Consider the following 14,788-nt stretch of genomic DNA (forward strand, 5'->3'; position numbering starts at 1 on the left):
GCCTGCCCCAGTCCTTAACCAAGCCATGATCCATGCTCAACTACTCTAGCCTGTCCCAGTCCTTAACCAAGCCTTGATCCATGCTCAACTACTCTAGCCTGTCCCAGTACTTAACCAAGCCTTGATCCATGCTCAACTACTCTAGCCTGCCCCAGTCCTTAACCAAGCCTTGATCCATGCTCAACTACTCTAGCCTGCCCCAGTCCTTAACCAAGCCATGATCCATGCTCAACTAATCTAGCCTGACCCAGTCCTTAACCAAGCCATGATCCATAACCAAGCCATGATCCATGCTCAACTACTCTAGCCTGCCCCAGTCCTTAACCAAGCCTTGATCCATGCTCAACTACTTTAGCCTGCCCCGGTCTTTAACCAAGCCATGATCCATGCTCAACTACTCTAGCCTGTCCCGGTCCTTAACCAAGCCATGATCCATGCTCAACTACTTTAGCCTGCCGCAGTCCTTAACCAAGCCATGATCCATGCTCAACTACTCTAGCCTGTCCCAGTCCTTAACCAAGCCATGATCCATGCTCAACTACTTTAGCGTGTCCCGGTCCTTAACTAAGCCATGATCCATGCTCAACTACTCTAGCCTGTCCCAGTCCTTAACCAAGCCATGATCCATGCTCAACTACTCTAGCCTATCCCAGTCCTTAACCAAGCCATGATCCATGCTCAACTACTCTAGCCTGCCCCAGTCCTTAACCAAGCCATGATCCATGCTCAACTACTCTAGCCTGCCCCGGTCCTTAACCAAGCCATGATCCATGGACAACTACTCTAGCCTGTCCCAGTCCTTAACCAAGCCATGATCCATGCTCAACTACTCTAGCCTGCCCCGGTCCTTAACCAAGCCATGATCCATGCTCAACTACTCTAGCCTGCCCCAGTCCTTAACCAAGCCATGATCCATGCTCAACTACTTTAGCCTCTCCCGGTCTTAACCAAGCCATGATCCATGGACAACTACTCTAGTCCTATCTGAGTCTTATTTCTAGAATGATATATACTGTATGCCATTAAAAAAGTGGCACCTAGTCTTACAAAAATGATTGCTAGCACAAAATTAAAAGCAAGTTATGGTACTTTCCAAGTTATACATATACACAAGTTATACTGTGGTATAGGTAACTCAAGTCATTGGTTGACAAAGTAGTCTTTGGACCCTTAGTATAAATGGTGAACTTCAGGCTATGATACTCTGATACTACTATGATACCAATAATGCCCCCCCCCCATAACAAACACACTTCAATCGCCAAAGGTAAGGAACCCTACACTACTAAAAGCTGCTGAAGAGATACATTAACCAACGGTAAGGAACCCTACACTATAAAGTTGAAGAGATACATTAACCAACGGTAAGGAACCCTACACTATAAAGCTGAAGAGATACATGAACCAACGGTAAGGAACCCTACACTATAAAGCTGAAGAGATACATTAACCAACGGTAAGGAACCCTACACTATAAAGCTGAAGAGATACATTAACCAAAGGTAAGGAACCCTACACTATAAAGCTGAAGAGATAAATTAATTACAGAATTGGTGCCTAATCCTTTTCTTGAGGGATACTCAGGCGTGAGGGAAACTCAGGCGTGAGGGAACATTGTGCAAAACCACTGTGTGCTTCATGAAGCAGCAAGGAAACAAGACTCAGCGTGTGGTGAGGGTCAGTTGACCAAGCGTGTGTAACAGAACATATTTGAAACCGGGTCTAAGCGTGTGTAACAGAACATATTTGAAACCGGGTCTAAGCGTGTGTAACAGAACAGATTTGAAACCGGGTCTAAGCGTGTGTAACAGAACAGATTTGAAACCGGGTCTAAGCGTGTGTAACAGAACAGATTTGAAGTAGAGTCTAAGCGTGTGTAACAGAACAGATTTGAAGTCGAGTCTAAGTGTGTGTAACAGAACATATTTGAAGTCGAGTCTAAGCGTGTGTAACAGAACAGATTTGAAGTAGAGTCTAAGCGTGTGTAACAGAACAGATTTGAAGTAGAGTCTAAGCGTGTGTAACAGAACAGATTTGAAGTCGGGTCTAAGCGTGTGTAACAGAACAGATTTGAAGTCGAGTCTAAGCGTGTGTAACAGAACAGATTTGAAGTTGAGTCTAAGCGTGTGTAACAGAACATATTTGAAGTCGAGTCTAAGCGTGTGTAACAGAACAGATTTGAAGTCGGGTCTAAGCGTGTGTAACAGAACAGATTTGAAGTCGAGTCTAAGCGTGTGTAACAGAACAGATTTGAAGTAGAGTCTAAGCGTGTGTAACAGAACAGATTTGAAGTCGAGTCTAAGCGTGTGTAACAGAACAGATTTGAAGTAGTCTAAGCGTGTGTAACAGAACAGATTTGAAGTCGAGTCTAAGCGTGTGTAACAGAACAGATTTGAAGTAGAGTCTAAGCGTGTGTAACAGAACAGATTTGAAGTCGGGTCTAAGCATGTGTAACAGAACAGATTTGAAGTCGGGTCTAAGCGTGTGTAACAGAACAGATTTGAAGTCGAGTCTAAGCGTGTGTAACAGAACAGATTTGAAGTCGGGTCTAAGCGTGTGTAACAGAACATATTTGAAGTCGGGTCTAAGCGTGTGTAACAGAACAGATTTGAAGTCGGGTCTAAGCGTGTGTAACAGAACAGATTTGAAGTCGGGTCTAAACGTGTGTAACAGAACATATTTGAAGTCGGGTCTAAGCGTGTGTAACAGAACAGATTTGAAGTCGAGTCTAAGCGTGTGTAACAGAACAGATTTGAAGTCGGGTCTAAGCGTGTGTAACAGAACAGATTTGAAGTCGGGTCTAAGCGTGTGTAACAGAACAGATTTGAAGTCGAGTCTAAGCGTGTGTAACAGAACAGATTTGAAGTCGGGTCTAAGCGTGTGTAACAGAACAGATTTGAAACCGGGTCTAAGCGTGTGTAACAGAACAGATTTGAAGTCCGGTCTAAGCGTGTGTAACAGAACAGATTTGAAGTCGGGTCTAAGCGTGTGTAACAGAACAGATTTGAAGTAGAGTCTAAGTGTGTGTAACAGAACAGATTTGAAGTAGAGTCTAAGCGTGTGTAACAGAACAGATTTGAAGTCGGGTCTAAGCGTGTGCAATGTGGGAACCCAGAGTCTATTTGTATTTGAAAAATAGACTCTGGGACAGCCCTATTGTTTTCCCCAGCTTCCTGTACAGCGCGCCTCTCCTGCCACCGTCACCTCCTTTTCCGCGTCAGTGCTCCACTGTTTACAGTCTAAAAAGCAACTTACTTTACAGTAATTTTCCACTGTTGTTGTAAGACGAGTCGACGTCTTCTATGCAATGTGTTTATGCGTTAACGTTATTAGTGAATAGCCGAAATGGACGCGGAAAAGGAAAGCGGAAGTGACAGAAAAGCCACCGTCACTTCCTTTTCCGCGTCCATTTCGGCTATTCACTAATAACGTTAACGCATAATCACACTGCATAGAAGACGTCAACTCGTCTCACAACAACAGTGGAAAATTACTGTAAAGTCGCGGCGCAAGTTGCTATTTAGACTGTAAACAGTGGAGCACGGACGTGGAAAAGGAAGTGACGGTGGCAGAAGAGGCGCGCTGTACAGGAAGCTGGGAAAAACAATAGGGCTGTCCCAGAGTCTATTTTTCAATTTGAAAAATAGACTCTGGGTTCCCAGATTGAAGCGTGTGTCACAGAACAGATTTGAAGTTGGGTCTAACATGCAGCAAATCATAACTCTGTGCTGGTCCTCCTCACTGGGCCAGGGGAGTGTTTTGGCTTTCAGTTCATGCAGGGAAACTGACCGCTCCCTGCAGAGAAGCTTCTCCCAGTTTGAAGCCAGCCTGGCTGCACGTGGCAGACTCTACCAGCTGGCTGCACGAGTCATTTAAAGGAACACACCATTATTTAGGGAGATTCGTCTATTTGCCTCCTGATAGTAAGACGAGAAGATCGATGCCCTTCTCTTCTCTTCTCTGAGAGAAGTAGGCAGCTACAGTATCTGCTGGCCACCACTGTGCAGCACAGTGAAGATTTCAGCTAAAAACAGTCAACTTGGCATGTCAGGGCTTGTGGAGACTTGGATTACGCCAGGGGGGCAGTATGGAAGCATTTTCTTTCCCTTTATTTTTTCTTTACATTTTTGCTCATGTTAACAGGGGTAGGCTAGCCAGTACCAATGACTACCATTTATTGTGCTAAGCTAACTAGCGGGAGGGACGGGTCGCTAACTTTCTACTACATGCACAGAGAAGAGAAGGTAAAGGCCCACTGATTGTCACACAATGTGTGAAATTTGTTCTCCGCATTTGACCCATCCCCTGGGGGAGCGGTGAGCGGCAGCGTGCGCCGCGCTCGGGAATCATATGGTGATCTAACCCCCCAATTCCAACCCTTTGATGCTGAGTGCCAAGCAGGGAGGCAAATGGGTCCCATTTTTATAGTCTTTGCTATGACTCGGCCGGGGATGGAACTCACGACCTCCCAGTCTCAGGGCGGACACTCAGTCCACAAGGCCACTGAGCTGGTTAGAAGGACATCTATCGTTTGATCTTACTATTGGGAAGATGGCGAATACTGTAGGCGAATCTCCCAAAATGTTGCAGTGTTCCTCTAAACGTACAAGGAAGATTCCACTTCCTCGAAAGAAAGAAGGGGAAATCATCCCTCTCGGTTTCTTCAACTTTTAGCAGTCGATTGCATCTTCAAAGGGTCTTTACAGTGGAGCAAAGCTTAGATCAGATTTCTGCCAGCAATATGATCCGCTCATACCTTGACTGAAATACTATCGAAGTCAATTTGATTTACTAATAATATGAACCGAATAAAAACAACCGGAGAGGAGTTGTTTTGTATTCTCTTTGGAGCAACATATAACTACAAGAGCTAAACTAAAGCTTTTTCTATTGCATCATAGCAAAAGCTTTAGCCAAACCCAATCAAAGGGGATGAGTGAAATGACTCACTTGTGCAGGTCTTCTTGTTGTCGTTGAGTTTGTAGCCTTTGTTGCAGTCGCAGGTGAAGGAGCCAGGAGAGCTGATGCAGATCTGCTCACAGTCATGTTTCCCCTCAGCACACAGATCTATGGCTGAAGCACACACATACACAAACAGTCACACACGGACACACACACACACACACACACACACACACACACACACAGACACACACACACACACACACACACAGACACACACACACACACACACACACACACACACACACACACACACACACACACACACACAAACAGACACACACACACACACACACACACACACACACGCACGTGTATTCCCATCAAGCACATTTGGAGCGGTTGATCCAAACTATGGATTGTTTACTCCTTTAGTTTAGACATGTAGGCAGGTGAGAATGATGCCATCAGGTGGCACCAAACAACGACATCAAGACGCCTGGAAACGTGGTACCATTCATTACAAATGACCCCAAAACACAAGGCTTTATGTGGCCTGATTCAGAATGAATTGAACATCTGTTCATCATTTCCATCTTCTCCCCCAGCTTTGTTATATCGCCCAGCCTAAACCCAAAACAGTCTGCTTTATTGTCTATTTGACTCTAAATGAAACCATAATTGACTAAATGAACATCATGCTGTGTTGAAGAAGACTTGAAACTAGCAATTGAGACCATAAACTCATTAGGAAAGTGTTTATGAGGTCATAAATCAAGTGAGAAGTAGGGTCATTTTCCCATTGACTTCCATACAATCATACTTTTTGCAGCCAGTGAAGTCGCACCCTGCAGGCCATTTGAATACAACGCAGGTTTAAGTTACTATAACTTGCGCATTGGCTTCACAGACGGAGCAGCTATGAGCTAGCCCCTTGGTTTGGACTGTAGATGTGGTTGCCCATGCATGTGTCATTATAGTCACCTGAGCATGTTTTCCCGTCGGCGTTCAGAGTGTACCCGGGCAGACAGAGGCAGTGGAAGGAGCCTGGGGAACTCTCACAGATCTGCTCACAGCCGTGGTCCGACTCCAGACACAGGTCCATTCCTATAACCAGACCAGACCAGACCAGACCAGACCAGACCAGACCAGACCAGACCACATCATCATCACGGATGGTGATCATCATGATCACTCTTAACAACAACCAATCACATCATCACGTTGGCATCATCTTCATCATCAGCATCATCGTCAACAACAACAAATAGAAAATTACTGTAGCAGCAAGGAAAAAAGTCCATTCATCCATGTTGGGGGTAGTTAAAAAAAACAATAACTTTTGAATACCTATTTTGAATCATCATAATATAGAGCTAGGCTGGGCTTAGTGAGGTCTACCTGTCTACTCATTGACTTATTAATACTAGTTTATTTATACTAGTCTGTCTGTCTGCCTTCCCCTTCCGTAAGACAGACAGAGAGAAGACAGAGGAAATATCATGCACTTAATGGATTTAATGTTGTTATGTTAAAGTATGAAGTTCTGTGAGGTCACATGTTGTTTGTATTCCGGCTCCACCTGCATAGTGTTTGCATTACATGCAGAGAATGTAGCCATGCTGCTACACATGAAGCCAGTAGCCTGAGCTGAAAACCCTAAGAATTCCACTGCAGCGTTTTTCTTGTTTCATGCCGTGTTTGAGTTATAGGCTATAAAAAAAAATCCATTACTGGTGCAAAACGTGCTGGCTTCTGAATGAGATTTTACATTAATACAGTATGATGCAAACCCATAAAGAATCCACTTCATTTATTTATTTTATTCTTTACATCCAGTGACATCCTGTGCGCACCGTGCATGCATACTTCTTTTTTAACACTGTTTTCCCCCGTGCAGAACTATTGGCGGGGGGCTTATACGTATTCTAGATGGTTTTCACCAGCTGCAACCCCACACCACTTCCTTTTTCTCAGCTTCTTCTTCAGTGTTTTATGGCGGTTGGCATCCTTAAATGTTGCATTACCGCCACCTACTGAATTGTATCATCTTCACAGTGCTAAAGTGTCCGCTTTCTCAGCTGTTCAGGGGGAAACACTGACATATTTCTATTTTTGCTATGTAAAGGTTTAAATGTAAAGATAGGCCTATGCGTGCTACGTCAGCTTACTCTGTAACATGTAGCTTTCATTAGCTTCTCAGGCTAGCTCCGGACCAGACGACAACGCTTCCTACTACCCAGCGTGTGTACGTCTTTACGACAGGGGTGGTTGTTATGGCAACTATCATCAACAACAACAACAACAACTACTACTAACTACTACAAGACATAAAGACCGAAATAGCGTACGCTGTCTGTCGGAGACATGGCCAAACGTTAACATTCATTTTAATATGAGCCAAATATCAACCTGCGCCCAGTTATGTATACAGGAAGTAAACCGGATATTCAGGTGGCTTGTGACCGTTTGTTATTTGTTATTGTTGTCAAGTTAAAACCGTCTATAGGCTCCTGCCGGCACCACTGCTCAACATTTTAAATCTCTTAACCACCAACGACGGCACCAGTAAACACCTATTATTCTGGAGGTGTAATAATGTTACAGTCTATGAATTGCAATTTTTTTTTTACTAAAAGGTCAGGATGGACCTCATAATTTCTGGGTCATGTTTCATGTAATTGCCAATCAAACTAGTGAATCAAATCCAACTCAGCGGTTCGGCTCCCTCTCTCATATATTAATGTTCAACTCCAAGTAAATCTAATGGATCTAATGACACAGCTCAACACTTCACAGGCTGTTTTCCAGCTCGTCTACACGGCTTATTTTGGAACTGGAAATAAAACGGATGAATGTCTTCAAATAACTCACCGGCACAACTCCTAGTTGCACTTCCAAACGAATAATACTAAACCAAACCAAATTAACGAATTAATTAAATTTGGGAAGTTTGTCTCGTCTACTAATCCCTCAGGTAACCAACCACCGTTTAAAGTTCCTCGTCTGTTTGAAAACTCCTGCAGCTGTCTGATGCATTTCTTACCACAGAGCTTATCCTGGAACTGCAGTCCGAACTGGTGGATCAGATCGAACGACTCGACCAGGAAGACGTGGTCCTCGAAGGGCGGAGAGGCCATGGCTCTCAGTGATGTCATGTCCGCTCTGGCCACGCCCACAGCGTAGATCTCAATGCCTTTCTCCCGCGCCTCGGCCGCCACCTCTGCCACGCGGTCCTGAGGGCGGCCGTCTGTCACGATCACAGCCACGTTGGGGACCTGGAGGGACGTCAGGTTCAGAGCTATAAGAGACCCAGGACACTGATTCTCCACCTTGCTCATATAAGGCCCCCTAATTTAGTACACATCAGGACCACGGACCTAGCGCGGTTAAAACCATCCTGATAACGTGATCTCCCTTTCTGTTTCACAATGTAAGTAAGTAAGTAAGTAAAATGTATTTATATAGCACCTTTCAAAGAGCAAGGTTACAAAGTGCTTCACAGTTCACATCATCAAATACAGTTAAAACAATGAATCAGCAATGAATCATACAACAATGAATCATACAGAACACACATGCAACACAGGTAATACACAGTGATAAACAAGAGGCTAAGTAAAAGCCAAACTGAAAAGATGCATTTTTAGCTGCTTTTTAAAAATGTCGATGGAGGCAGCACATCTTAAGGCTAGTGGAAGGGCGTTCCACAGATTGGGAGCAACAGACTGGAAAGATCTGTCACCTTTAGTTTTAAGCCTCGAGCGAGGAACAGCTAGTAGGCCCTGGTCCGAAGACCTAAGTGGCCTACTAGTGGAGTAAGGATGTAACAGATCACTGATGTAGGCAGGTGCTTGACCATGCAGGGCTCTAAAAGTGAAAATAAGAACTTTAAACTGGATCCTAAATTAGATGGGCAGCCAGTGTAAGTGAGCTAAAATGGGGGTAATATGGCATCTCTTAGTGGACTTGGGTCAACAGCCTCGCAGCAGCATGTGGTCTCAAGTGGGCCAGACAAAGGAAATGCATAAGACGTTATAACCTATAACGTCATCTGATCTCACATTCGGTTTCGCTCTACGCATCAGTCTGGACTCCAAGCCATCCACAGCGATTTCAGTGGGTGGGAGTACTTGCCTTGACAGACAACTCCTTCAGCCAATCAGCATCACAAAATCCATTCCGTCATCGAATCAGGGTCTTTTCTGCAGAGAAACTCCGCTGGTACATACTCTTGTTCTTGTTTAATTGCTGTTATTGAATATATTTCTGCAATAACCGCAATTATGACTGTGTTAATTCTACTAACGTTAACTTTACTGCTCGTTGCTTCAGAAGACACCATACTGTTTTGCCAACGGCGTCCCTGACTGGCTAACTACAAGGCAGGTCACTGATTGGCCCAGGTACAGTACATTGTCATTTCTGGAAATCACTGGGGGCAGGCTAGTCTTCCAGCGCGCTTCCAGCGACGAAGGTTCTGAATCACAAGTCCTCCGGTAAAATCTGATTGGCTGGCTGGGCTCTTATGGAAGTCCGGCTCTCTGCGTGCATTGGTGCATCGTTCACAGTTGTATCGCGCCGTCCGTGGTTGGTCAATTCATATGTCTCTCACGCATTTTGTTTTGATCTTAGGGGGCGGTCCTTAACTACTTTTCAAGAGTTGTGCACCAGACATAGATATCTCTCTAAACAGAATGTGAGTTCACATGATCAGGATGATGGATTATTCTTTACTTAGAAAGTAGAAAGTAGAAAGTACAGCTATTTGTCTTAAAATGTAGGGAATAAAAGTAAAAAGTTGTCAGAAAAATAAATAGTAAAGTACAGAGACCTGAACATCTTACTTAAGTATAGTAACAAAATATTGTACTTAGTTACTTACTTCCCATCTCTGGTGAGTATGCAGTAAAACCCAGAGCTAAAGGTATTTCAAAGCTATTTTGCAAACAATTAAACAATTGACCAATTTGTCCCAAGATGTGTTTCAGACAATCAGTGATACCTTTGGTCGGTCTCCCTCCTCGGCGCTGAAGGCTACGTTCATGGTGTATTTGATGGCCAGGCCGGTCATGGTGCCCTGAGCCAGGGGGATGATCTGGTTGATGCCTTTCACCATGGCCTCTAACTTGTTATGGGCCTTCAGAGAGAACTCATTGAGGACCTGGAGAGGAGACGGGAGACAGCCACAGCTGAGAGATGCCATTCAAGTCAATGTATTACAATTATTAAAGGAGGAAAGAATTATCATTAAATGTCATGGTCATTCAATATTAATATTACTGTTAATGAATTTAAAGGAAAGGAGAGGGAGAGGATGAGAGGATAAAGGAGAAGAAGAGAGGTAAGGACATGAAAACGATGCTTTGAAGATCACTTATAAGTGCCAGAATTCATAACTTCAGTGGTCCCCCAACCTTGGGGGTCCCCTGATTTTTTTGTTTTGTTTACACCACACACAATTTAAAACTACCTTAGAGGACTAGGGCCACTCGTGATTTTTTCTGTGCTGAAAAGAGTCAGCATACTGTTACATGTGACATCACTGATGATGTCACTGATGATATTGCCGAGTACTGGAATTTGTATGGGGTTTTGTGACATCAAAGTGGCGTCACGAGCCAAAAAAGTTTGGGGACCACTGATGTATGCTATAATAGCCACTTTTGACTGCATATTCCTTTATTAACTTCATCACTAGTGACATGTTTACTACTAATACACACGTTTGTTTGGCCTCATTGTGTCCATTGAGGTGTCTTGAGTAATGATTGTTTTGGTCTCTTTTCCTTTTTGTTGTTTTATTTTCAGATCATGTGACAAGGGGTCATTTTTTTACCCCCCTGCAACAGCATCAGCAATCACAGATGCCATTTCTTGAAGCAGTTAAGTTGTTAATTTTCATCTAATAACTAAGACTTGACAAAATAACTCTTTAAAATGATGTGCGCATGCATGCACGCACGCACACGCACACACACACACACACACACACACACACAGAAGTTGCAGTGGTTGAGCCGACACTAAAGAATAAATATAAATAATATAAATAATAATATAATTCATAAAAATGTATAATTAGTTTAGTTGAAACTTGCTAAAATTACGTGGAATGTGTCAAAGACGTCTCAGCTCAGACAAGTTGCTAGGGTTTGTTTAGCGGCTCATTTGTAAACAGCCTCTCAGAGCCAATCAGGACTCTGCTATTTCACATATGCCCAGGTTGGTCCCGCCTACATTAGTTAACCCTTTACAAGGTTCAACGTTCAAGGTTCAAGGATATTTATTGTCATTCCAAAACATGAAACATGGAAGGGAACGAAATATGAACTCAAGGTCCTGGTGGATAGATCAACTAGGATATCATGAATCATAAAATGTCATAAAAACAACTGAGTACTAAGACAGGAGAACAATATAAAAACATAAATTAGAGACATCATAAAAACAACATAATACCTGATGTAAGAGCAAGGAAAACAATTTAAGGTGCATGTGTTGGCTCAACAGGGAGCCACTTAAAGTTCATTTTGTTTCGCTCACAGCTGGCGGCATTAAAGTGCGAGGAGTGTGGCAGCAGTTCAATTCAGTTCAATTACAGGCTGTAAGTGACATCACTGATGACATCACTTCCATCACAAATCGTGACTGACACCGCCCGGACAGACAGAGCCCACTTAGCCAATTTGAACTAAAGATTACATTGTGATACTACACAAACAGCATGTCTTTAGACTGTGGGAGGAAACCCACGCAAACACGGGGAGAACATGCAAACTCCACACAGAAAGGACCGGGGTGGATATTCAAACCCATGACCTTCTTGGTGTGATGCAGCAGTGCTAACCACTGAGCCAGCGTGCCGCCGCAGTGGGTGAAGAGGAGAGTCTGTGCACCCACCTGGCTGGAGTACTGAACCACTCCCACTCGGGTGGTGTTGAGTCCGATGTCCAGGGTGCTGAGGATGTCGATCATAAACTTCCTCATGGTCTCAAACTCGTGAGGCCGAACACTGCGAGAGCTGTCGATGATGAACACCAGATCCACCGGACCAGACTTGCATTTCGGAGCAGGACCTGCAGGGGGGGTAAAGGGTTATGAGCAGGGATGGCCAAACTTTTTTGGTTGTGGTCCACATACAGAAAGATAGTACAGGTATTAGAATATTATAATAGTGTCATATTATTATTTTGATAGAAAATTAATTTTTGATGGCACAGGGCTTTTCTGGTCTAAAAACAGTTCTTCGCACAGTCAAAAACAACAACAATATTGTTTGGCACGCGATAACACTTTACATTATGATGTAAAGTGCGCGTGTTCGTGCTCACGTGCGTGTGTGTATTTCGTTCTCTTTTTTTTTCTCAGATTTGTCTGGAATAACGCAATGGCAGACACACATAATGCCTTATTGTCAAGCCAATATCACTTTCACATGATTTATCACCTGATCACATGATCTATCACCTGACCGCGACATCTCCATGACTTCAGCTGCCACAAAGAAGCTGTTTTTGTCTTTATTCTCTGCAGATGCACTCCTACGTTGTAACATCATCTCGCTTCAAAAAACACAGCAGTCAGGGATCAGGTATGAAGCGAGCCTCACACAGCAGTCAGGGACCAGGTATGCGAGCCTTTGTTTGATGGTGTGGCTGTATGAGTTGAAAGCGAGACATCCAAAACACATCCATCTCTTCACGAGAGCTGGACTACAATGCCAGTAAGAAATAGACATGAGAAATTGTCGTGGAATGCGACTTTTTTGCAGACATGCTTGAAAAAACTCAATAGATTTTTAATGACCCTGCAAGTAGTCCGCGTTTTAGTCTCTTTGGTTGTCTGGCAATATTATGAATCAAGTCAATCTGCTGCAGATCTATGGAAACCACGTCCAATTGTATAGTTTTGTTTGCGTCCTGAAATCCAAGTGCCATTTGTGAGTTAATTAATCTATCAAAACTGAGAACAGGACACCCCTCTCTCTTTCCCTCTTTCTTCTTGTTTCTCACAGTAGTTAGGCTGACCTGCTTTGGGTCACAGTATAATTAGGCTGACCTGCTTTGGGTCACAGCATAGTTAGGCTGACCTGCTTTGAGTCACAGTATAATTAGGCAGACCTGCTTTGAGTCACAGTATAGTTAGGCTGACCTGCTTTGGGTCACAGTATAGTTAGGCTGACCTGCTTTGGGCCACAGTATAGTTAGGCTGACCTGCTTTGGGTCACAGTATAATTAGGCAGACCTGCTTTGAGTCACAGTATAGTTAGGCTGACCTGCTTTGGGTCACAGTATAATTAGGCTGACCTGCTTTGGGCCACAGTATAGTTAGGCTGACCTGCTTTGGGTCACAGTATAATTAGGCAGACCTGCTTTGAGTCACAGTATAGTTAGGCTGACCTGCTTTGGGTCACAGTATAATTAGGCAGACCTGCTTTGGGTCACAGTATAGTTAGGCAGAACTGCTTTGGGTCACAGTATAGTTAGGCTGACCTGCTTTGGGTCACAGTATAATTAGGCTGACCTGCTTTGGGTCACAGTATAGTTAGGCTGACCTGCTTTGAGTCACAGTATAGTTAGGCTGACCTGCTTTGGGTCACAGTATAGTTAAGCTGACCTGCTTTGGGTCACAGTGTAGTTAAGCTGACCTGCTTTGGGTCACAGTAGAGTTAGGCTGACCTGTTTAGTTCGGGTCACAGTATAGTTAGGCTGACCTGCTTTGGGTCACAGTATAGTTAGGCTGACCTGCTTTGGGTCAGTATAGTTAGGCTGACCTGCTTAGTTCGGGTCACAGTATAGTTAGGCTGACCTGTTTGGGTCAGTATTAGGCTGACCTGCTTTGGGTCTGGCGGGTGACGATGGCGGCCAAGGCCAGCAGGACGAGCCCACACACGGCACTGAGATGTCTCATCTTCATCCTGGTGATACTGATCTGGGAGATGACTCGCTCACAGCTGGACCGGACCGGGCTGGAACTGGATCAAACTGTGAGCGGTGATGGGGGAAGAGAGAGAGAGAAACAGATGGGGTTATTTGTGGTAACATGGCAGGGTGTTTGAACAGAGGGCTAGCAGGGTGCTAGTGAGTGGACAGACCAGAGGGCTAGCAGGGTGCTAGTGAGTGGACAGACCAGAGGGCTAGCAGGGTGCTAGTGAGTGGACAGACCAGAGGGCTAGCACGGTGCTAGTGAGTGGACAGACCAGAGGGCTAGCAGGGTGCTAGTGAGTGGACAGATAAGAGGGCTAGCAGGGTGCTAGTGAGTGGACAGACCAGAGGGCTAGCAGGGTGCTAGTGATTGGACAGACCAGAGGGCTAGCAGGGTGCTATTAAGTGGACAGACCAGAGGGCCAGCAGGGTGCTAGTAGTGAGTGGACAGACCGTAGGGCTAGCATGGTGCTATACGTTTACGTTTGCCTTCAATGGCGACGACCGGGGTTCGATCCCCAGTGTTTTCAATGTACATTTCAACCGTATGACACATTTAACATTTTTCTTATTTAACCCTAACCCAAAAAATGTATCTAACCCTTAACCAAGTTGTTTTATTTGCCTAACCACACAAGTTGTTGGCTACGGTCTCATGGTGTCGAAAAAAGGGGTACCCGGTGCGTTAACAATTGACGCCAAGGGGGGTCCCGACCAAACGCGTCTTATTTGATGGGTCGGGAGTGAGTTGGGTCGGGAGTGAGTTGGGTCGGGAGTGAGTTGGTAGCAGTGGGACATTCCAGTCCTGCCCCATCGTTAAACACTCGGCTCCAAACACCTGGCTAGCGAACACAGCAAGTGTTGCTAATATAGGCCTATACACACACACACACACATGCACACACACACACACACACACACACACACACACACACACACACACACACACACACACACAT

General features: G+C 44.5%; 1 protein-coding gene across 1 annotated transcript in view; it reads right to left on the reverse strand.

The window, feature by feature from the left end:
- Nucleotides 1-14,788, reverse strand: part of LOC310799171 (matrilin-4-like) — a 77,620-nt gene that overhangs the window by 40,349 nt on the left and 22,483 nt on the right. The window contains 7 exon segments of the mRNA XM_083661740.1: nt 4,951-5,073; nt 5,887-6,009; nt 7,949-8,180; nt 9,908-10,066; nt 11,806-11,981; nt 13,739-13,754; nt 13,756-13,889. Of these exon segments, the coding sequence (XP_083517866.1) occupies nt 4,951-5,073; nt 5,887-6,009; nt 7,949-8,180; nt 9,908-10,066; nt 11,806-11,981; nt 13,739-13,754; nt 13,756-13,821 (895 nt within the window). The 5' untranslated portion in view covers nt 13,822-13,889.

Source organism: Poromitra crassiceps (assembly GCF_964638095.1).
Source record: "Poromitra crassiceps genome assembly, chromosome: 27".
Taxonomy (NCBI): domain Eukaryota; kingdom Metazoa; phylum Chordata; class Actinopteri; order Beryciformes; family Melamphaidae; genus Poromitra; species Poromitra crassiceps.